This window comes from Phocoena sinus, chromosome 4, assembly GCF_008692025.1.
Source record: "Phocoena sinus isolate mPhoSin1 chromosome 4, mPhoSin1.pri, whole genome shotgun sequence".
Lineage (NCBI taxonomy): Eukaryota > Metazoa > Chordata > Mammalia > Artiodactyla > Phocoenidae > Phocoena > Phocoena sinus.
The window spans coordinates 56,887,528-56,911,350 of record NC_045766.1 but is presented as its reverse complement, the minus strand read 5'-3'; the positions used below and the strand labels follow the sequence as shown (position 1 = coordinate 56,911,350).

At 34.7% G+C, this 23,823-nt stretch overlaps 2 protein-coding genes across 8 annotated transcripts in view; one reads left to right on the top strand and one right to left on the bottom strand.

Annotated features, from left to right (window-relative positions):
* The window catches only part of GNB4 (G protein subunit beta 4), a 58,629-nt gene extending 51,422 nt beyond the window's left edge, over positions 1-7,207 (top strand). For all 4 annotated transcript variants that reach the window (XM_032630952.1, XM_032630949.1, XM_032630951.1 and 1 more), the window contains one exon: positions 3,657-7,207. In XM_032630952.1, the coding sequence (XP_032486843.1) occupies positions 3,657-3,763 (107 nt within the window). In that variant the 3' untranslated portion in view covers positions 3,764-7,207. The remainder of the gene's footprint in view (positions 1-3,656) is intronic.
* Positions 7,208-8,652: 1,445 nt separating this feature from the next.
* Positions 8,653-23,823, bottom strand: part of MFN1 (mitofusin 1) — a 34,166-nt gene continuing 18,995 nt past the window's right edge. For 2 of the 4 annotated variants that reach the window (XM_032630543.1, XM_032630542.1), the window contains 9 exons: positions 21,436-21,557; positions 19,661-19,787; positions 19,383-19,487; positions 18,984-19,086; positions 18,615-18,844; positions 16,546-16,698; positions 15,207-15,403; positions 12,714-12,848; positions 8,653-10,845 (listed from right to left, as the gene is read on the bottom strand). In XM_032630543.1, the coding sequence (XP_032486434.1) occupies positions 10,764-10,845; positions 12,714-12,848; positions 15,207-15,403; positions 16,546-16,698; positions 18,615-18,844; positions 18,984-19,086; positions 19,383-19,487; positions 19,661-19,787; positions 21,436-21,557 (1,254 nt within the window). In that variant the 3' untranslated portion in view covers positions 8,653-10,763. Of the gene's footprint in view, positions 10,846-11,052; positions 11,504-12,713; positions 12,849-15,206; positions 15,404-16,545; positions 16,699-18,614; positions 18,845-18,983; positions 19,087-19,382; positions 19,488-19,660; positions 19,788-21,435; positions 21,558-23,823 lie in introns of those variants that run through there. The other 2 variants (XM_032630545.1, XM_032630544.1) reach the window with 1 other exon arrangement.

The window sequence follows — 23,823 nt, the reverse complement described above, 5'->3', positions numbered from 1 at the left end:
CATCTGTTGTTTCTGGGGCCCCCATGGACACCCTGGGGAATGGCAACATGGCAGTTCTCATTCATGGTCATTGTTGATCTTTTGAGTTTAGTTACAGTCCATAAACCATATTTATGTTTCTGTTTTCTAAAGAGTAATATCTGATTCTGTATTTTGTTTGGTAAGTTTTGACATAAAGATGAATAGTGAATATAATTTAGTATGGTCTTTTCCAAATTACAGTTCTCTTATAACCTGACAGGAAACATGGATCTTCTTTTTGGCTCAGATCTTGTATGGGACAGGACATGGAACCACTGTCTCCCCTTAACCCCATACTCTGTGTTCTCCCCTGCAGCTTCCAGAATATTAGCATCCAGTTGTACTGGGGACTGTCGTTAATAACAAATTACACAGAGTGACTTAAAATTTTTTTAGAATCAAAATTATACTCAAGGAATCAAATAGGTCTAGATGGCTTGTTACCAAAACACAGCAGTCCTCTGACCCCAGCCCATGTTCTCTGCTCTCAATGGTAGCTACTTTTAAGTATTTACTTTTATATCTTTAAAGAACATCCTGTATTGATTTTTTTTTTTTTTTTTTTTACTTTCAGGCATTATCTGTTGAGGGTTTGGTTTCAACATCCCTCCTCCCACCACAGCTTCCATCTTCCCATGTAGTGAATTTGGTTTAGAACATCAGTCAGTGTTTATTACACAATTACGAATTTTTAAACAGTACTTACTGCCAAGCAGTGAGGTATATGCTGTGACTTCTTTTGCTGTGCTGCTTTTGAATATTCTCTAGGGTCAAATTAATTTTTTGGCTTACATTCTTAGTTTTGATGTACTTCTCACTAATTAATCTTCAAACTTTTTGCAAGTTTTGATATGTTTGGGAGTAGATCCATTTTCATCCCTCATTCTGGGCATTCAGTGGACCTTTTCAACCTGGAAACGTATACCCTGGAGTACTGGGAAGTTTAGGAGGCTTATTTAATTGGTTGCACTTTTTTCTCCATTATCATTCTGTTCGTAGAACTCCCATCATTCATTCATTCATTCATTCTTTTTGGCTGCACTGGGTCTTCATTACTGCGCACAGGCTTTCTCTAGTTGTGGCGAGCGGGGGCTACTCTTCGTTGCGGTGCACAGGCTTCTCATTGCGGTGTCTTCTCTTGTTGTGGAGCACAGGCTCTAGGCATGCGGGCTTCAGCAGTTGCAGCATGCAGGCTCAGTAGTTGTGGCGCAAGGGCTTAGTTGCTCCGCGGCATGTGGGATCTTCCTGGACCAGGACTTGAACCTCTGTCCCCTGCATTGGCAGGCGGATTCTTAACCACTGCACCACCAGGGAAGCCCAGAATTCCCATTATTCTGATGTTGGACTTCTTGGACTTTCTTTATTAGTTTCTCTCATATTTTCCATCTGTCTTTTTTGCTCCATGTTCTGGGAGAAATTCTTGCCTTTTCTTTTCATGAACCTTCTGTTAAGCTTTGGTTTTCTATTTTTGCTACCATCTTTTTGAGAGTTTTTTTTTTTTAGGGCCCCCATTCTCTTTTTCATGAATAAAAGTCTTTTGTTTTTCTGGGGTCATTAATGAAAGCCTTTTTTGAAGTTTTCTTCTGAAAGCATAATCTTTTGTCTTCCAAGTTGCCTTTTTTCCCCCTTCTTTTTTCAGTGTCCTATTATATTTCCTTAAAACTCTGATTCTTAGCCTCTTATTTATCCTTAAGAGTGAGGCACTATAACTGTTTGAAAGCCCTCTACACATGGTTGGGGTGTATGTACTGACTGTAGGCCTCACTGAACAGTGATCTGGCCAGGCTTTGATTGGGGAACCTCTGATATATCCTATGGCCTTTTATCCCTTGGGCCAGCCGTCTTCTCTGAGGTGGATTGTTCCACTTTTCTACCTGAAGTACATAAGCTGACTGACAGTTTGGGGGCTGATTTCCGGGAAGAAGCTGGGGTGCAAGACAATTAGCAAGTAAACTTACTTATTCCCCATTTTCAGCAGTTTCACCAATCTCAACTGTGCCTATTTTCTTCTAGTTAAGAGACCCTTTTTTACTCTAGCAAATAAGTCTCTAGTCTAACGTTCTGGTGCAGGATGATAAATCATCTGACTCTGCAGAGTGAAGGAAGAGACCTGGGGAGTCTAACTGATTCCTGGACACTTTCTAATGTAGCCTCAGTTTACCCCATCTTTGCCCGTGTCTGGTTCCACAGATACCTGGTTCCACTAGTATCTGACCCTTTTGGAGGTTCTGCAGTTTGCTTTTGTTTCTTGGCTTATCAGACCATTTGCTTTGAACTTAGCATTTTGGGGTCCACTAACACACTTACCACCATACAGCTAACAAAATTTTGTTGCCACTGCTTGCTCTCATCCTTGCTGTCCTTGTGGGTGTATGTCCTTGCCCTTTTAAACACCTATACAGTTGTTGAGATTTCTGAGGGAGTGGAGGCAATGTCAACATTACCAGGAATAATTTTCTACAACCTCTCTAGAGACTGCAGAAAAGTTCACGGGTTAGCATTTTGCAAGTAAATTTTTGGAGATACTGTTGTTCAAAGCCAATTACTTTTTTGAGGTATTAGGTGTTTTGCTTGGATCGAATGAATTAATATCCATAACAAAATAAAAACATGTTTTCTGTATTTTTTTAAACATATGCTTGAGTTTTAGTTTTGCTTTGCTTACAACCATTTGGTTTCAAGTTGACTCAACTGGATACTTTCACCTTAAAATTGAAATGTGACTCATGAATTGCTAATTCATTCTTCTTTCCAATATGACTTGGAGTATTTGGTCACAATGGTCATTTTTTGTTATTTCAACCCGTAATGGTAAATTTGCCTGTTGCCAAACATTGCCATACTGAAGGTACTGCACAAAGTATTGTTAGACAAGATGAACTTCTGTTCCTAAGATTGGGTGAAAATGATATGCTTAATTACATATGGAGATAATGAAAACTCCAACAGTATATTAAAGAAAAAATTCTTTTTGAGAATTTGATATATTCTAATTTTTCTTTTAAATCTTTACTTTTCTCATTTTCCTCTCAAATATTTGGGAATATTTAATTTTATCCTGTGTAGTGGTCAGAAGATCAAATAGGTTAAATATACAAAAGAAAACTAAGACTAGATGAGTTTGATGGTTTCAGAAAGTTATGACCAAAACATTCCAGGGTTTGGTGGTTAAAAGAATAAAGTAAATAAATTATGTTGTTAATTTTGGAAGCGGTAGTATAGGTCAGCTTCATTCTCATGTTTTTGTTGTTCTGGTGGTAAAAGTTCATTGAACTTCATTTAAAATTTTGTTTTTGTTGAAAATAGCATAGCTTATTGGCAAAATTTAGAAGTATCATGAACTTATTAGAGATGTAAAATAAAAGACTACATGTTGAACAGATGATTTTGAACATAAGCATAATTATAAAATAATTTTTCAAAAATGAAAAACACAATTTGACGCACATGTCAGAAGTTCACGGAATACAAAGAATTTTATTTTACCTACATGCCCAGCTTACCCCTGGCACTCAGTCTCTCAACTCAGGGGAACCTGTTAGCTTTTAAGTACCCTCCCAGATCTTTTATGCATATACTTGTTTAATTCTAAAACTTGCCCATTGCTAACTTTTTACTGAACTTTTGTTTTTCAGGTGTTCTTGCTGGTCATGACAACCGTGTCAGCTGTTTAGGTGTAACTGATGATGGCATGGCTGTGGCAACAGGGTCTTGGGACAGTTTTCTTAGAATCTGGAATTAACAGCACAAATTTTCTGTTCTCCACTGATACCTGGAGAAATCAGTACTACAGCCTATAGCTGTGAAAAAGAATTTACCTTATATTTGCAGGTGAAGATTTTTCTATTATTATATACAAAAAGAAGCTTTCAGTAAACTACAAAACAAAAAAAGGTGAAAACAAGGTAAAGGTGCTTGCTGAGATCAGGACCAGTGTATTAATTTGAGGAGTTGAGCTAATTTAACCTTGATGAATTTTTGCTTGTACTGTCTAGTTCTTTTTCTTTGTGTAGAACAGAATGTACACATTATAGCAGCCTATCATGTTTGAGAGTATGTGTTTGCATTTTTTAAGAACTACATTTTTAACCTTGTATACCTTAAAAAGTGTCATAGTTTTGAGTTTTATAGTGGAGGAACCAGGCACAGTAATAGATGGAAGTGATACCATTGATGTGTGTACTGATATTTGAAGCAAGTCTCCTTGTATTCCGACCATTTTGATCTAAAAGAGATCCTGGTTGCTTACTGTTTAAGAATGCTGACAGGCCTAGGTACCACTGAGGGGAGTCCTTGTGAATATCATTAGTTTCTGCAATATCCTCTGCCATCTTATCAATTGAAATTAGTGCTCATGTTTAGTCTTTTGAAGGGGACATAATCGATGGCCAGGGAATAGAGATCTCACTCTGAAATTTTAGACATACATAAGAAACTCGTATTATATTAATTGGTAGATAGCAGTAATCACATGAGAATGGTTCTTGTTATTTTAAAAAGCTGGTTATGATCAAATGACACTTAGGTAGCATTCGAAATAGCTGGGCTTTCCTATTGATTTCATATTCTAGAACTGAGTTTGTAAGGTGCACTCATTTCAGCAGATTTCTGAACATTTGGACTGTCCTTGCATCTGAAAGATTTTTCCCAGTGTTCTCCATCAGTGTGTATCTAGGTGGGAAAAATAATGTGATGGCATTATGTTTTTCAAAGAAGTATAAAATCTAACCAATCACCAGGTCTGACTAGTTATAATCATTAAGAAAGTTGCTTTATGAATTTGTTCACGTAATATAAAATCTGAATTGATGTTAACTCTCCGTGCCTTCAAAAATTTAAAAAGCAGACATTCAAGCTTTTTGATCTTCTGTAATATTGCCTCCCATTAGCACAAAATATTGGTTTCTAAGTGGTTTTGCTTCAAAGGATACCAAGATCAAAGTGACCCCCACTTTAAAGCCAAAAGAAGATTCTAAGAGCAGTTCTTGAAGGGGTCAGAGGAAAATACTAAGCAATTCCTCTGCTTGTCAGTGATATAATAATGTGTGTATTACTAGAACGGGCCCCCTTGAACTTAAACAGAGATCCTTGACCCTTGGATTTCTCTCTTAAAAATAATCTAAATGATTGACAGTAGAAGATTGTTAGTCTTCTTTGATGGTAAAGTCGTGGGTTTTTTTTTTTTCTGATGTAGAAGTGCATTGTGTTTTGTAACAGTAAACTATCAGTAACTGTTAAGATAAGTCTGTTAACTTTTGATCACCTGTAACCCTAACCTAAATACTCCCAAATTTTACTTGTAAATTTTCATTTTTATATTGTGGATGTGCTAATAAGTGCATCAACCATAATGAAATCAGTAAGTGTTTTAAGATACTAAAAAGAATAAAATGGGAAAAGGAAGATTTATAGGACCAAAAAAACAGACTTGTAGATGGCAGGCATGAATGTATATTTATATACACATTCAAGATTTCTATGAGCTTTAGCTGTTAATGTTTGTGGACTATTTATATCACTTCATAAAGAGCAGCTCTTTGAGATAAGGCACGAATACTTCAAAGGAACATATTCATATCCAAAAATAGAGAGGGGTGAGGGTTTACCATGTAGTTCAGCAATTTATTCCAAAATCCCTTCAAGAAAGCACTTCTACCATGTGCAAAATAGCCTTATATATATAAAAAGAGAGTATCTCCTCTACTTTGAAAGTGGTTCTAGTAACAAGATAACTTTAGTCAGAGGCACACAGACTATGAGAAGTCTGTGGTCTTCAAAATGTTAATAAAAGTGATTTAATGTTATTAAAGTTTTTGTAGATAGTTAAAAAGCAATTCCCGTAATTAAATATGTATTAGGCAACTGAAAATCACTACTACGGCTATTATGACCGTATTATACATATGACCGAATGGTGACCTCATTACCACGTTAACTTACTACTTAAACCTTTGTTTAGTGATATGGGTTCCAGTTGCTAAATATTTGTTTCCTTGCAGTTTGAGTTCATCTGCTCGTCTAATTCTTTTGTGCATAAGAACTTCCTAAATTCAGTATAATTTGTAGAAGCACAGTACAGTTTGAATCTCAGTTTTTCAAAACTTAAAAAAAATATGGCCAAAAGTAGTTTCAAGGAATTTTATCAATATTGCAGTTCTGGTGCCTGATCTTTTTCTGTTTACCTAAGAAACATTTAAATGTCATGCGCCTCAGTTAGGTTTATTTGTAGAGTCTTTAATCACTTCGTAAAGAACAGGTTTTTTTAAGATGTGGCAAGAATATTTTAAAGGCACATACTCTTTTCTAAAACAAAGTGGAGTGACTGCCATGTGCTTCAGCAAATCATCCCATAAACCTGCTCAAGAAAGCACTTCGTGCTCTCAGCAAGAACATCACCTCCACTTTGATGGACAGGCCTCAATTTTGGCAGCTATGCTATCAGAGATTTAGACTAAATATCCAAGATCCCTCCCTAACTCGGATTTTTATAGTTGAGTCTGTGGTTACAACAGCATATTGAATTCCATCTTCAGAGAGGCAAAGATTTAGGCTTAATATTTCATGAGATACTTAAGTATCAAGAGATACTTAATTCTTCAAGAGAGCCTAGTAAGCCATCTCCTTATCTTAATTTAGACTCAGATGAACTGATTAATACTGCATGATGATAGTAAACTAGTTTCCTAGACATAACGGAGGTAGCTGCTTCTGGAATATGTTAAGTAATTTTAAAGTTAACGTATTGAAAGAGAAATGGATCTTGGCTCCTCCAGGTGACAAAGTGAAATTTTGATTGTTGATAAAAAAAATACTGTGCCAATATTATATAACTAACCTTCTCCAACACTTCTGATGTCTTAGATTTAGTAATATTATTAAGACTTTAAAAAATGAAGACATTTATGGAAATTTATGCTTGATCATTGGTGAATGTCTCAGTTTAAAGTACAAAGTTGAATACTTGTGGCTTACTTGTTGATGTGTTTAAACGTTAATGGAAAGTGATCAAACAATCTCCCAAATGGGTCTATGATTTTAGTAATAAACATGTTCTTTCTAAAATCTTCACAGTGTGAGTCAGACTTAAAAACATTTTTAAATTAAGTACTATGTTCAGTTTCTAATTTCCCTTTTGCCACTGTGGAAAGCAAAATTTTAAAGTTTCTTACCTCCTGTTAGAATTTTTTTTTTTTTTTTTTTTTTTTTTTTTTTTTTGCGATACGCGGGCCTCTCACTGCTGTGGCCTCTCCCGTTGTGGAGCACGGGCTCCGGACGCGCAGGCTCAGCGGCCATGGCTCACGGGCCCAGCCGCTGCCGCGGCATGTGGGATCTTCCCGGACCCGGGGCACGAACCCATGTCCCCTGCATCGGCAGGCGGACTCTCAACCACTGCGCCACCAGGGAAGCCCCTGTTAGAATTTTTAAAACACCCACCAGTCAGACTATCTTGTGAGAAATGGTATCACAGTGAATAAAATTGGTATTTTAAATTAGGTTAAGTAGAATGTGAAGTACCCTTCATATTTACTAGTTTTTCTCCCATTGTTCATTGTAAGTTGCCTTAAATTCAGTGATATATTTAAAAGTATTGGTTATAATAGGTACTCAGTAAAGTGGTCTGTAGTTGAATGTCTAAGCTAGCATTGTTTTAAAAAGTAATTTATTAATCAGAATGGTGGTACACCTTGTGTTTAGCAAATTTGTTTGCATGTTGATAAAATTTCCTGTCTTTTTTCTTAAATCCAATTGATCCTACAAAATAGTTGATTAATACAGCATATGAAAAAGCTGGTTATATGTTTCAACTGGTGTTAAATGTGCCTGACAAAATCTTACATCATACAGTATTTTTTAATTAATAGAACTTCAGTGATATACTTGGTAGATATTTCAAGCCTTTTCTGTGTCTTACACAATGGTGCTCTATCCTATTGTTTTCTCTTTTCAAAGAAGCATCTGAACACTTGCATTTGCATATTCTTATCCAAAGGCATTCATGTCTAAGTGGGTTTTTTAAGTTGATTAAAATGTTTTTCTTCACCTAGAATGGTTTCTACAACAGCTGTGGCCAACTGAATCTGAATGTCAGTAGTTTGTGGGAAAGGTGAATGTATTAGATTAAAGCTCTTAGAAAAAAGCTTTAAACCAAACTATGGACTTGTATCATGATTTAACAGTATTCTTGAATCTTTCTTGCAGTAATTTGTTCCTTTAGTTGTACAGTAGCTCTGTGAAATAATGTTGCTGTGAATTGATACTGTAATCAATAAAGTGCTTTTAACAGATTTCGTGTAGCATGTTTTGATTTTTAGTAGAATTACTTTTAAGTCCCAGAACCAAACTCCAAGCCCAATAGTTCATGTTCAGTTCTAATTCCTTTATCTAAACATTGGTAATTATTTTCTTCATGAAAAATGAATGGGCTGCTGGAAGCAAGGAAGAGACTGGAGTGCCAATGACCTAGTCTGTAGTACTGTGAATGTTAGCCTACTGTTAAAAGGCCACAGATTTTCATCAAAAAGCAAAATTGTCATTTTTTCCCCTTAAAGCTCCCTTAGGAAAAAGATTAGCAGGTTTCCCCAAGATAGCCATAAAAATCATTAAAAGATTAAAACTCACTAAATGCCAGTATAAATGCTACATTTATCAACTATCAGGCAAACATTTTATTTTCACCTTGCATACTTATAAAAAAATCTAGTTTTGTAAAAAGTTGAAGGTTACACAAAGTTTATAAATAATCCTGCAAACATACATAGTAGACAGTCAAGTAAATGTGCAATGCCTTTGAATGCCAACAGCTACAATTCTTTATAATTCATGGGCTTGGTCATAGGTGCACTTATTATCCCTAAGCATAAAGGCTGGGCTTCATTAGTTTAGTGTCCCATTTCCAACACTCATATTTTCAAGCTTGATCAGGCGGAACTGGATTCAAACTAGTGATGAAAAACTTAGTATAAACTTACTATACGAGAACCACTATTCTGTAGTTCCCAAACTTCAGCATGCATCAGATCACCTTGAGGGCTTGTTAAACCAGAGATTCCTGGTCCCCAAACCTAGTATTTGATTCAGTAGGTCTAGGATGAGACCCAAGAATGTAATTTCTTACAACTTCCCTAGTGTAGTGCTACTGCTGACTGAAGGACTAAACTGTGAGAACCACTGTACTAGACTAATGAGGTGATACCAAACCACTATGCTATTTCAAGAGTTCAAGTACTTGCATATAAAGATTAAGACCCCCCCCAAAAAAAAGATTAAGGCCTTGAAATTGTAAACTTAATTAGCAGTACCCAGTCTTAGACATGTTTTTCATGTTGCAATTTTACCTAATCCCACTTCTTGGTGGCTTGTATCATTTTTTGGTTATAAAGCAACAATATTAGCCATAAATGAATATTTGGATTTGAATATTGCATTCTAATATCTGATTTGCATAAAAAATAATTTTGAAAGCCTTCTATGGCCTAAATAATGTTATTTTCTCCTTAAAATATCCTGGAAAACAGTGTTGCACCTGTTGTGAAAAGACTGAATAGCATCCAGGAGCCTTAAAGGCACAGAAAAAGAAGTACTGAGTATTAAAAGAAAAAAGCATGAAATGTTGTTATCCCTCCCATGGAAAAGCAGCATAAACTATACTGGCCAAATGTGCTGTGTCTTCTGGGATTGTGCCTTTCTAACAAGCATCTAGGTGATGCTGATTTGGTGGTCCTCAAAACTACGTTTTGTGTAGCAAAGCCTTAGAATGTCAGTTTTTTAATGTTTCCATATAACTTTTCTCTTAGTTTTTAACATAGAAACAAACAATACTTGAACTCATAAACATTTCATTAAGGTAAAAAACGTAATTTTTAACCGTGACCTGTCAAATTCATACAATGTTTAAAAGCCACCCCGGGGGACAACCCAGCAGTATCCTTGGCAAATACTTTCTAAAGAACAGCATTTGTACATGACTGTAGCCACCCAAATTCAGATCTCCCATATCTCTGGCTATTTTTATCACTTCAAACTTAACTCTTCAAACTGAGATAGAAAGCTTTCCTTACTGGAATCAGAGTTGAGGCTGGAAGTGTTTCTTGAGAAACATGAGAAAAACTATTTAGACCCAAATACCTTTATAAGGACTCTATAATAACAAACCTATATACTGTTTTACATCAACTTTAATAGGAATAAAAGAGGGAGTAAAAACAGCATTATTAGTGGTTTACATACCTGCCAGGATGCAAAAGTGATTGTAACCTGCATAAATAATACACTCAAGAACATTCCACACTCCTTTGTGGTTAGAGCAATGCAGTTTATAAAACAAAAATGTGACTATTCCCATTGAAATAGGCATCAAAAATTCGTTTTGAGAAAGAAGATGAAAGGAGCATTCTCTAACTCCTGGATGCCAGGAAGCAGAGTTTTTCAGAATCAAAAACAAAGAGAGCCCTAATTAAGAGCAAGGCCCCACCCCTCAGGGGTCAGAGAGTTGGTTCTTGAAACTAATTCATCATTTTCACATATCAAAGGATTTTTCTTTACCCAAAATTAAAACTAAAGAGACATCACAACACTTTTCAGAAATGCACACACCCTGAGATAGATCAATACCAGGATCTACTCAAGGATTTGCTATTTAGGTGTAGTTAGTATAATTCATATTTAAAGTCACTTCATAAAAATAACTGTCCCCATCTTCCAAGTTCCATCTTCTATCATGATCACCAAAGCAAACTCTATTGTTAAGATTCTTCTTCATTGCTTGAATGTAGAAACTGCTTAGTAAAATTCTCCAGCTCGTTTTCAAGTTGAACAGCTTTATTTCTAATTTAAAAAAATGAATAAAACACCAATCTAATCATAAAGGTCAATGAGAAAAAATGCATCCCATGCAAATCTTAAAAAAAAATCACTAGCCAGCTGTTGCTACATTTGTCTGAACTCACATCATCAACTCTTTTTAAAGCATTTATTATATGTGCTACTGTAACTTTGCAATAAACACAGAATCCAATGGCCAGAAGAAAGGTATACTGAGATAAAATCTTTAATAAGAATGAAAAGCCTAAGAGACAGTGGAGTCACATCACCTTACATGGGAGTTACATCCTAAGTCACATAAAGACATAATTGTTCTTGAATTCCCGTTAAGAATAAAGCGTAGAATAAAAGGAGTGGTTTTATGTATACACAAAGTAGCTGGTAGATGTCAAAGGACCACAGTTAACAAAAATATTTTTTTTTAATATTAAAATTGTACTTGATGCAGCCAAATGCCCATAACGAGGGAAAACAATGTAAACTGACAGGGGAATGCAGGTTTGTATCTCCCATTCTCATACTCTGCCAGGGCACACACACATACTTAAATGAGTTTCTCTCTTTTCTTGGTCCCGTTTTGTTTGTTGCTGAGTGCATATGGTCAAGGTCATAAGTTAAATGTTCATATGAACTCCACTGTATATTTCTTCAAGTAATGCTCCTGAAACATTAGTTAAGTTAAATTATATCTGAATGGCTAAAAGCCTAATTTAGTAACAAGGGAGATTCCAAATATTATGTTAATAATATTCTAAACTTATTATGTTAATATTATTCTAAACTTTCCTATTAGAAGAATTAGCAGATCAAAAATATTGATACTTATTCAAGTCAGTCCTGCCAAAATCTGAAAGCTACATAAGTACCAATAATCTATTTTATCAGTTATGGCTTTTTACTATAGCAAGATGAAAAAATATTTAAAAACCTACCTAGGTTAAAAAAAAATTTCTATTGGATATAGTTTCACCAAATTTGAAAAGCTGTATTTGGGATGATCTAACTTAAAATAGGAGCAATGGAATATGTGAAATTCACTTGGGTGTATTTGTGTGTGAGAAGTGATACTGGGGTTTAAGTGATAGGCAGTCACCTTTTTCAGAGACCCTGAAATGGAGATGCAATGAGAATGTGACTGCTAAATCTTAATCTTTTCAGATTAAGATACCAGGGATGGACACTATCACAGGTGTTTTAAGTATAATGTTCCAAAATCCACGTCATAAGGACAGCCTCTCCAATTTGCAGGCGTTGCAAACTGTTTTTATATAGGCAATTGTATGTAGCATGTGCCCTGGTAAGTAGCAGCAGGAAGCAAATGATGCTTAATGATTCTACCAGACTTGTAGGTGAGCCAGCTAATGGGTAATAAAGCTGAAAGAACCGCCAAGAAGCATAGATCTCATGGTGACACTTCTGGTCTTGACCCCCAAAGCACAATTTATTTAGACTCCAAAGAATCCATGGCAAATCATATTAAACCAGAATTCCACATTATATTAGGATATCTCATTTACTTCCGTTGCTTCAAATTTAAGTATACCTAACAGTCCCCAATGAGAAGAAAAGGTATGGGTCTTGGATATGTAGGACTGAAAATTCATACTTTTAATTACAAAACTTCTGCTCTGAAAAAGGACTAGTATAGCTTAACATAGAGCTATAAGCTTAGATCTAAAAAATTCCTTTAAATTCAGATTTGTTTTTTTGTTGTTGTTCAAATTAGCTTTCATTGAAATTGCAAAATTACAATTAAGCCAATGCAGAAAGCCAAAAATTTTAACATAAATTTGCTAGTGATTTTACATAATTATATTTTGGTAATGAAACTAATAAATGTTCATATTATTAAGGAAAAAAGGTTCAAATACCTTAAGCGCTTTGAATTGTTCTGTATTTTCTCCAGTTGATCTATCTCTTTGGATAATCTGGCAATTTCCTCTTCTAGGTGTCTTTGTGTAATATCAACTTGTTGGCACAAGCGAGCAAAAGTGGTTGCCATTTCCCTTCAAATAAAAAATAATTTTATCAGCAGTCATGAATGTCTTTTAAAATGAATAAGCTTTCATTTAAAGTTTATATAAAAAAAAGAGATCACAAGTTTAAAAAATTCCCAAAAATATAAGGTATCAAAGAACACGGCTAAGAATGGTATGAAGGAGGATATGGCACTTGTAAGCTTAATATGACCGTGGGCTTAATTTCATCTGGCCTCAAGACAAATGCTCAGTGGGTAATAACATTACTCTGCCATATTGCTGTAAATATGAATAAGCTATAAAAAGGCGAAGGATGGGTATATTTCTTCAGAAGCATAATAAGCCTTACTCTTGTCCCCTGCCTATAAAAATAAATTACTGAGAACAGGAAAGAAAATTTCATGAACTTCTGTGACAGTCAAAAATACTTTATAGCAACATTTAACCACTTTTCTAGAACAAAAGGGCTGTATTTAATTTGTGTGCTAGTTAACATGTTAACTTTGGAAAATATATTTTTGCAACTTGGAGCATGCCTGGTAGGTGCGTACCGCTGGAATTTGATGAACTGACTTGTTTTTCTCTGCAATTATTCTCCTGCGCATCTTCATCTTTCCCAGGGTCCTTTCCCCCTCCATTCTCTCCCTATCTGACCAAATACCAATTTCAGACAAATGAAGCATCTTTTTATTTTATTACATTAATATTTAGCTAGTATTATTATTATTTTTAGCTAGTATTATTATTATTTTTAGCTAGTATTATTTTAACCGGAGTAATTATTTGAGGTTGCCTCCATTAGAGTGTAAAGTCCTCTAAGGAAGAATACAAGTTATCTTTAACTTTTAATTTCCCATAAGTTCTAGCGTATTTATTGTCACACGGTAGGCAATTAATAAATGTTTGATGATGAAATGAATAGTAAGCTTCATTAATTCTGTTTTTATGAATGTGAGCCTCAGCTGATTTTGTTTGGAGGTCCAGGTTATCCTCATTAAAGAAAAAGATCTTAATATAAATAAATCAAAATTAACAGTTATATAATATAGGAGCTCAATAAATATTTGGTAAATGAGTGAACTAATTCAGTGGTCTCAATTCTGTGCCCTCATTGCTTCCATTCCCTATAGCTCTAACTTAACTAGGTTAGTACAGGCTCTGATCTTGTGTCTGAAACAGTTTAATCTCCCTGCAATTCTTGTCTCCTGACTCTAAACCACTTTACACACCACACCACTGCAAAGTTATCTGTTCTAGAGCTAAATGTTAATGATATCACTCCCAGGGTTCCTAATTATCCAAACCTCAGTCCTAGTGTTAGGTTTATACTTGAATGGACCCCTTCTTATGTACACATCTGCCACACTGAAATTATCTCACGTTTCTGAACACATTCCTTTTCCCCCAACGTTCTTGCCTTTGGTTTGAGCTGTTTTCTCTGTCTTGCTCTTTCTATTCTGATGTTCAAGTCTCATCAGGCTACCTCTCCTAGTCTAGGAAACCTTTGCTGATCCACTATCCTTCATGATTTCAGATTCTAGGGACTTCCCTGGTAGCAGAGTGGTTAAGAATCCGCCTGCCAATGCAGCGGACACGGGTTCGAGCCCTGGTTCAGGAAGATCCCACATGTCGTGGAGCAACTAAGCCCATGTGTCGCAACTACTGAGCCTGCGCTCTAGAGCCTGCGAGCCATAGCTACTGAAGCCCACGCGCCTAAGAGAAGCCACCACAGTGAGAAGCCCATGCACCGCAACAAAGGGTAGCCCCCCACTTGCCACAACTAGAGAAAGCCCACACACAGCAACGAAGACCCAATGCAGCCAATAAATAAATAAATAAATACATAAATACTCAATGCCATTAAAAAAAAAAGATTCTAGAGCCTCACATTATGAAGCTCTCATTACTTTTCACTTTTCACCTATTATAATTATGTACATGTTGTTTCTTCTATTAAATTGCAATCATCTTTAGCTCAGAAAACTTTCAATTCAGCTCTCAGGGGCACTCTAATACAGAATATTATGCATTGATTTGACTGGAGTTCTATATATTTTTACTAAATCAATGAAACAAATATTTAAGATACATAAACTCGGTGGATGCAGGTATTTATTATTATAATAAAATTCTCTTGAGTTTTAAAAAATCATGCCTTTAAACCTACAAATCTGGGCTATAATAGTAAAAATAAATTACATTTACCACCATGCATTTTGAGCCCACTTGTTTGGTATCATTCTATGTTTTCCACTTTGGTGGCAATTATAAAATGTGTTCATGTTGTGATAATTCTTTGAGCTGTACTCTTATTTATGCATCTATGCATGTATGTCCTACTTCAGTAAAGCTTTAAAACAAAAATAGATGAATCTTTCAACTTACTGTTGTACTTGATGGCTGCAGTTGGCGCTTGTGAAGCTAACAATCAGCTGCAGTTTTTCAGTTGCATAATTCACAAATTGCTGTTTAAAGGCTCTCTCCTTGGCACGGGTGGTCCAAGTCAGCCTTTCATAAAGATACAAAGCTCCATACATACTTAATGAAACAGATATGAGTTTCCAGCCTACAGTTTTCCAAATCTGTAAGATAAATTCACAGCTTACTTTGAGAAAGAAAAATACCACTAGGGAGATTGTACTAAAAGGCATTTTAGAAAACTCACTGGCTCCCTACAGGTCTTTGAGTCAGATCCATTTTTTAAAAATGTATATTCCTTCTCTATGAGAAAATATGAAATTACCGGAAATCAAGCCGAAAAAAGGAGCAGCACATAAATACCAGGCAAGAACTTTTATAACCTGCCAGGCGTTTGGTAAGTTGATTCAATGTATCTCAAAAAGGGATGTTAATTTAGGTCAAAGGTTTAAAAAACCAAAATGAACTGTATATAAAATAGTTAACTGGGAGTTCCCTGGCGGTCCAGTGGTTAAGACTGCATGCTTCCACTGCAGGGGGCACAGGTTCGATCCCTGGTTGGGGAACTAAGATCCCACATGCCACGTGGTGTGGCCAAAAGAGAAAAAAGAAGAAAAAAAAAGATAACCAACAAGGACCTACTGTATAGCACAGAAAACTATACTCAATATTTTGTAATAACCTATAAGGGGAAAGAATCTGAAGAAGAATAGAGATATTATGTATTTGTGTAACTAAATCATTCACTGTACACCTGAAACACAACATTGTAAATCAACTATACGTCAATAAAAACAAAACAAAAAACCAAAATAAACCTACGCTGTTAATGATATGAAAAAAACTTTTAGCATATAAGAACTACTACAAAAAATAATATTTAATACTTTAAGGCAGATCCCTTTGGTATTTGGAGAAGGCTAGATAAGGGACCTGGATCATTCCTGTTACTCCAATGCACAAATATTGTTTCTTCGTGTGCTGTGATGTAAAAGTAGGAAGTATTGTTTATGTTGTGGTAATCATTTCACAATATATACATATATTAAATCATGTCATACACCTAAAACATACTATTTTATATGTCAATTATATTTCAATTAAAAATTTTTTAAAATATTTATTTTTAAGATTAGACTTGTGAAACCCAATTCACTAATTTTAACTTACAACTTTTCATGTCATCTTATAGATCCTGGAAACTGAAGTAAATATATCTTTCTTTTCCTGATCTAGCAGGTAGCTTTGCAGTAATTTCAATTTCACTAAAAAATACTGTTTCAAAAAAAAAGTTACTATTTCTTACCACTCCTCCAACAACAATGATGCCCATAGAAGTTCTAGACGTAAGAGAGGCTAATGCTGTTATTAAGGTAACCATGAGTTCTTCCTGTGACGCATTATCTGGTGTTGCTGGATTGGTAGGAGCAGTGGGAGTAGAAGCTAAAGATCTAGGAAGCTAATGAGGTTGGGGGGGGAAAGGATTAATTCAATTAAACCACTACAAATGGAATAGTTACATTTACAAAATTCGACTGTATTCTCTTTTAAAATTACAGTAGTAAATCTACAAAAAGAATGACTCCAATTAATGAGTTTACCATAAATACATGAAGAAAATAAAAATGGTCTGAAAGTTATCTCCTGTGACATGGACCAATGATATCATGAAGAATGAATTTTCATAACATACAATGAGTCTACCTAAAACAACAAGCCTTCAACTCTCAAGTGAAATTAAAACTGTATATAAAGAATATTTTTTTTACACCAAAAAAACAATCCTTAAAAAAAAACTGGACTTCAAATTTAAAACCTTGGGAATTCCCTGGCGGTCCAGTGGTTAGGACTATACGCTTTCACTGCCGAGGGCCTGGGTTCAATCTCTGGTTGGGGAACTAAGATCCCACAAGCTACGTGGCCAAAAAAAATAAATAAAAATTAAAAAAAAAATAAAAGCAAAGTTAAAATCTTTTACACTTCAAAATACACCATAAGAAAATTAAAAGGCAAGCTACAGACTAGAAAAACATATGTATTTGGAAATCATGTATCTGATAAAGACTTGTATGTATCTGGAATATATATAAAGAACTCCCACAAGTCGATAAGAAGCCAAATAACCTAAAAATGGACAAATGATTTGAATAGACATGTTACAAAATAAGATACACGAATAAGCACATGAAAAGATGTTCAAAATCATCAGTCATTAAGGAAATACAAATGAAAACTACAATGAGGTACAACTTCACATCTGCCATAATAAAAAAGACGATAACAAGTCTTGATGAGCATGTGGAGAAAGAGAACCTTAATACGTTGCTGGTGGGAATGTAAAATGGTGCAGCTGCTTTGGAAAACAGTTTAGCAGTTCCTCAGAAAGTTAAACATGGAGTTACCATGTGGTCCAGCAATTTCACTCCTAGACATATATACTCAAGAGGAATGAAAACAGATGTCCATATAAAAACAGTCTATGAGTATTTAAAACATCATTATTCATAATAGCCAAAAAGTACAAACAACTCAAATGTCCACCAATTGGTGAATGGATAAATAAAATGTGTGATATCCATAATGGGATATTATTCATCCAAAAAAAGAAATGGAGTATTGATACATGCTACAACATTCATATACCATGATGACAAACCTTGAGAACATTACGCTAAGTGAAAGTAGCCAGTCACAATAGGCCACATTTTGTGTGATTCCATTGATATGAAATGTCCAGAAGGGTAAAAATGATAGCTAGAGAAACCTGACTAGCAGTAGGGCTGGAGGTGGAAATGACAACTGACTGCAAATGGGCACAAGGGTAGCCTTTGGGGTGACAGACATGTTCTAAAACTGGATTGTGGCGATGGTTTTACAACTCTGTAAGTTTTCTGAAAACTTATTGAATTGAGGGACTTCCCTGGTGGCATAGTGGTTAAGAATCCGCCTGCCAATGCAGGGTACACAGGTTCGAGCCCTGGTCCAGGAAGATCCCACATGCCGCGGAGCAGCTAAGCTCATGTGCCACAACTACTGAGCCTGCGCCCTAGAGCCCATGAGCCACAACTACTGAGCCCATGTGCCTAGGGCCTGTGCTCTGCAGCAAGAGAAGCCACCACAATGAGAAGCCCAAGCACCGCAACGAAGAGTAGCCCCCGCTCGCTGCAACTAGAGAAAGCCCGCACGCAGCAATGAAGACCCAAAGCAGCCAAAAAGAAAAAAAAAATTAATTTAAAAAATTATTGAATTGATAAATTCAAAAAAGTTTTTAAAAAGAGACTCTAAACTGGTAGAATCAGATACATACCTGTATAGTACAGCAATAACCACCTAATAATAAGCCTACTCAAAAAAAAAATATATATATAGATATACCTGAAAGATAGGCTCTGATAATCCTAGAAGCACCCGCTGAGCATTTGTAGGACCCAAGAAACGATGGACAAGGGAGGACCAGCCCAAGGAAAAATGAAATACAATATCCTCTTGAAAATCTGAACATAACTTGTGGCAATTTAGGTCATAGCTGAGATCAAATTTCTTGCAAGGAATCAGTGTATGTAGTTTATTCTGTATACCAGCTGGAAGTAATGGCTTCAAATTTTCTAGAAAGAACCAAATTATGATGTTTTAGTTAACAACAGTATATAATATTTTATAAAATATCTAAAGGATTTTATAATAAATCTTTTAACAACGACATAAAGAAAAAACTACACACGAACTTGCAGACATAAATATTACCAATAATTTCTTGTTGGGATTGAAGCATTGAAGCATTGACTTCATTGGTGCACCGATCAGCCAAATTTCTTCCCATTCCATCTTCTATGTGCTTATTTAACTCCTATTAACAATGGTAAATGCCCACGTTATTTTTTCTCTAGAATATATGCAGATTTTATTAAAATGTCAAAAAAGAAGTAAACACTAAAATGATCTTATTCTTTTCTAAGATGATAATTCTTCTGTGTACTTTATAGTTTAGATTTATTACAAGAGTGCACAGGAGATGTAACAGTTTAATCATGTACTGATTGCCATGAAGACACTAAAATGGCCAAACCACTAAACAGTTGAATAAGAATCAGAATAACATAAGGAAACTGTATCTGAATAACATTTAACTACAATTTAACTTACATTTTTATATACTTTCAATACACTTGGAGTAGGATGAAACTCAGAACAAAATTCATCAACCAAAACAGAGAGTCGACAAATTTCATCTGTCATTGCACATGAAACCTAAAAATATTAAAAAATCAGAATTAAAATATTAAAACAAGATTACCAACTACTCAAAAAAATTAAATTGAAAAAAACTTAAATATTCCTTTAAGGTAACAGATATCATTTTTAGCATTATCAAAAGTATTTCCATTCCCAGATATTATAATCACAAAGCTAATGTTACCCACCTTATTTGCAACCTCCTCTGTAACCTCCCTGATTTTTTTCTTAACATCCAGTGTTAAAAGGTTCATCTGGTTTCGGATAAAGTCCAGTCTATCAATTTGGTCTTCCCTCTCTTCTATTGAATAAACCCTATTATAGTATGAAAAGTAATTAATATTCAGGGTATATTAAAGTCCCAAAGAAATTAAGTACAAACACTCACTTATATATTGAACCATCTGTTAGCATGACAGAAGAAAAAGAATCTTGTATTTCAACATCTAAAAGGATTCAAATAATATTTCACTTATAAAATGTTTTACAGATGATTGGATATAAACTGTCTCTCTGCTCATGTGGTACCTGAATCCCACAAAGGATTAATAAGGATGCTAAATCTCCACCCATTTCATAGATGTGAACAGTCAAAACAGAACTAACTCAATATTAAGTCTACTTAATAAACAGGGGCCAGTAAACAGCACTCTGCAAGCCCAATCCAGCCATCCGCTAGTTTCTGTTAAAGTTTTCTTGGAACACAGCCACAAGCATTCATGAACCTATTGTGTATATGGCTGCTTTTGCTCTAAAACCGCAGAACTGAGTAGTTGCCAAAGAGACAGTATAGCCTACAAAGCCTAGAATATTTACTATCTGCTAAAATTTGTCAACCCCTGGATGATATAGGAAAATAAAAGCCTGAGATCCTTTTAAGATCATCTTTCCCAAGACATCTGTTCCCAAGGCATGATTATACATAAACCACCCTCAAATCACATCTTTTTTGTGCTACGTTTATTTCAATGTCCTATATTTTTATAAAAATTAAGGTCAATCCAGTGGACGAATACTTACGTTGGCTACCATAATAAAGCAACTGAGCTCATAGGGCCAGAGATCAGAATCTGGGTTCTGATCCTTGAGTTTTATATGCTGCAAATTTTCTAACGTTGTACATAATGCATTCCTGCTAAAGTGTCAAAATTAGGCAACAGACCTAGATATGAGTGGAGTTTTGTTCTCAGCAAGATCAAATACATTTAAAATCCCCAATTTTATATCTTGAATTTAATCTTAGATTCTTTATATCTTCCCATTGATTGGCTTAAGCCCACTTAAAGGTCCAATTGAGGCTTAACATCATTATGCTTATAACATCTAATAACATCTTAATCTCTGTTTCAAGTATACCAAGTTTGTGAGAACTACCCTTTTCTTCGACTAGTGTTGGCACTTTCGTGTATTCATTTTCATCATTACAAGGTAATAAATGGAATAAAATACTGCAATATAGTATGACATATAGAGTAATGCTTACCAAATTCACTTTTTGGCTGGCAGGTAGTATCACCTTGTTTGTTTACCAGCTGATATAAAACCACAACTGGCATAAAGGAGTGATTTCAAGGTTTCGATGTATGAATACATGAAAGATGAGTGATAGGTTGAATGTAAAAAGAGGGTCACCTGTTTTGGACTTCGAGAAATTCTGCTGGAAGAAATGGTTCTTTCACTGCTTTAAAGACATTTAAAGCCACTGAACATTTTAAAATCACAGCTCACACACGAGAATACTGAGATCCAGAGGATGTAAATGATGTATTTGTTCAAGGTTGTAAAAAAAATATTTATAGTTTCAAATATTCATTAAAAAACATGCAAGTAGGCATCAGCTAAACCTACAAGGTTGATGTTAGTGTGAAAGGTATTTAATAATATAAAAATTTTAAACCTTAGTCTAAATAATTCATATTGACACAAAAGTAATTTTTTATTTTGCAGTAAAATGAATTCATACCTTTTCTCTGCTGCTGCCACGTTTATTGAATCCATGATGTTTTTCACCGTTTCTAGTATCTGTTTAGCTCTGATAGTGTGCTGTTCAAACTTTGTTTTCACTGCTGACTGCGAGATACACTCCTGCGAGGGGCCCAAGCCATAACACATTACTGTAATTCCATCCCAACATTTTCAGGAATTTAAACACAAAAACTTGCTGTTTGTAATCTTAACCAAAACAGACATAAGGATAGAAAATAAATGGATGACAAACACAACTTAAAATTATAAAGGTAAAAAAAAATGTCAAAAATTTAAAAGTTAAAAGGCTTTAACAGCAAGTTCGTAGCTTTGTGTAATTTCACACAGTAATGTGCAATGGTTCTTTGACTATATTATTTTTTTAAATAAATAAAAAAGGGTGCTATTTTCAATGTTAAAAAAGGTTTCCTATTAGGATTACTAATTTTATTTGGATCACCTTTAATCTACTTCTAGTCCATCTATCTTGATTTTTCTCATATTTGCAATGAAAACCTCATGAAGTTCTTAAGCCATGAAACAGAATTCTACATTGAAACAAATGAACGATACGATTCACATAAAGTTAGTAAAAAGGACTTCTACAGATTAAAGCTTGAACAAATTGAAAAATACTATTTAACAGCAAACAACCTAATTAATATTTTAAATTGTTTATAGAAAAATATCTAAAACTATTTCTAAGATAATCCCATTATTGTCATTGGACTATAGTGTGTGCATATAGGTCAGAATGATGCCTTATCTTGTTTCACTTTCAAGCTAACTGTAGCTCACAACTTACTAACAGTTGTACAAATCAATTAGTGTTTCATGACCCGTGTTTTTTACAGAGAATACATCAGAATGCACCACATATGATGATGGATGTTTCTTTTGTGAAATTTTGTTTCAGTTTCAATATATGTGCATATTACTTGTTATTTAAAACATTTACTGTGATTCATCATTTAAGTGCTAGCAAAATTATTAAATTAAAATTGGCCTTTCACTTTTACATCATAGAAAAGTCAAATTCTGTACTGACATAACATCTGAAAACAACTGCAAGTGCAGAGAAATACTATCTGGTCTATGAACAACCAAGAACACTCATCTGGGTCACGACATCAAATTAGGGATATACTCCCCAACTCTCCAATACTTCCATGAATTCATCTTCTTGAACTTAATATAAAACCAGTACAAATTGTGGTAATTACTTCTGAAAGTAATTACTATCCTTTATCAAAATAAATAGCTTTTAAGCTTTAAAAGGTAGTCACTTAATACTCTAGCACTATATTTGTTATGGTGAAATCATTAGTATATTATATATTCATTCAGTGTTCTATTTATAATCTATGCTGAGCCATCACATCTCTACAATGATTATTTCACTAAGACAGAAGAGACTTTTAAATTCTCTCTTTGGTATTTTTTTGAGGTATAGAAAACAAAGCAGATTCATTTCTTTAGCTATAGGGCACATGAGGGTAATTCATTTAGTTAACAGTTTATGTCTTAACTCAGAGCCCATTACTTTTTTTCAGTGCATAGTCTTACTTTTGCTCATTGTCAAGCTCATTTATACTAATTTATCACTAATCCTGAAGAGATCAGTAATAAGAAGTTACAGTATTCCTGTTCTGTATATGCCAAAGCAGAAGCCACCAATAACTACAAAATATTAAACATTTAAACTGCAAATGCTTATTTTTTTACAAACTGCTTATTTTTTAATGACCAAAACAAAGTTATGATTTTACTTTAAATAACTATCTCATAAATTGACAAATTAACCACCACAAAAACTATAATAAAAGAATAAAAATATTTTTAAAAGAAAAAAAAAGTTAAAAGAAATTCTGTTCCTCGATGAAGCAGATCTAGATATCAGCAATGAAGACCCCAAATTTGTAGATAACAGCACAGTATTAGAGCTAGACTAGAGAAAAAGAAAAGACCTCCAAAAGTTATTAGGCAATATACAAGTTATTCCTTGATTCAAAAATATACATTGGTGAATAAGTATAAAGAAGAAAACAGGCAATCTTTTTCTAATTAAAAAGTATCCCACACTGACGTTCCCGCTGATCAGAAAAATATCAGAAGTCAACTGCAAAAGGAATACTCTATTCCAAACTAAGTATAGGGAATGCTAATTTATTTTTTTTAAAATATTTATTTATTTGGCTGCACCAGGTCTTAGTTGCAGCATGTGGGATCTAGTTCCCTGACCAGGGATTGACCCCGGGCCCCCTGCATTGGGTGCACTGAGTCTTAGCCACTGGACCACTGGGGAAGTCCCAGGGAATGCTAATTTAAATAAAGGTTCTTTACTGAACAATTTCTCAGAGCCCTTTATATACTAATATACTTATGA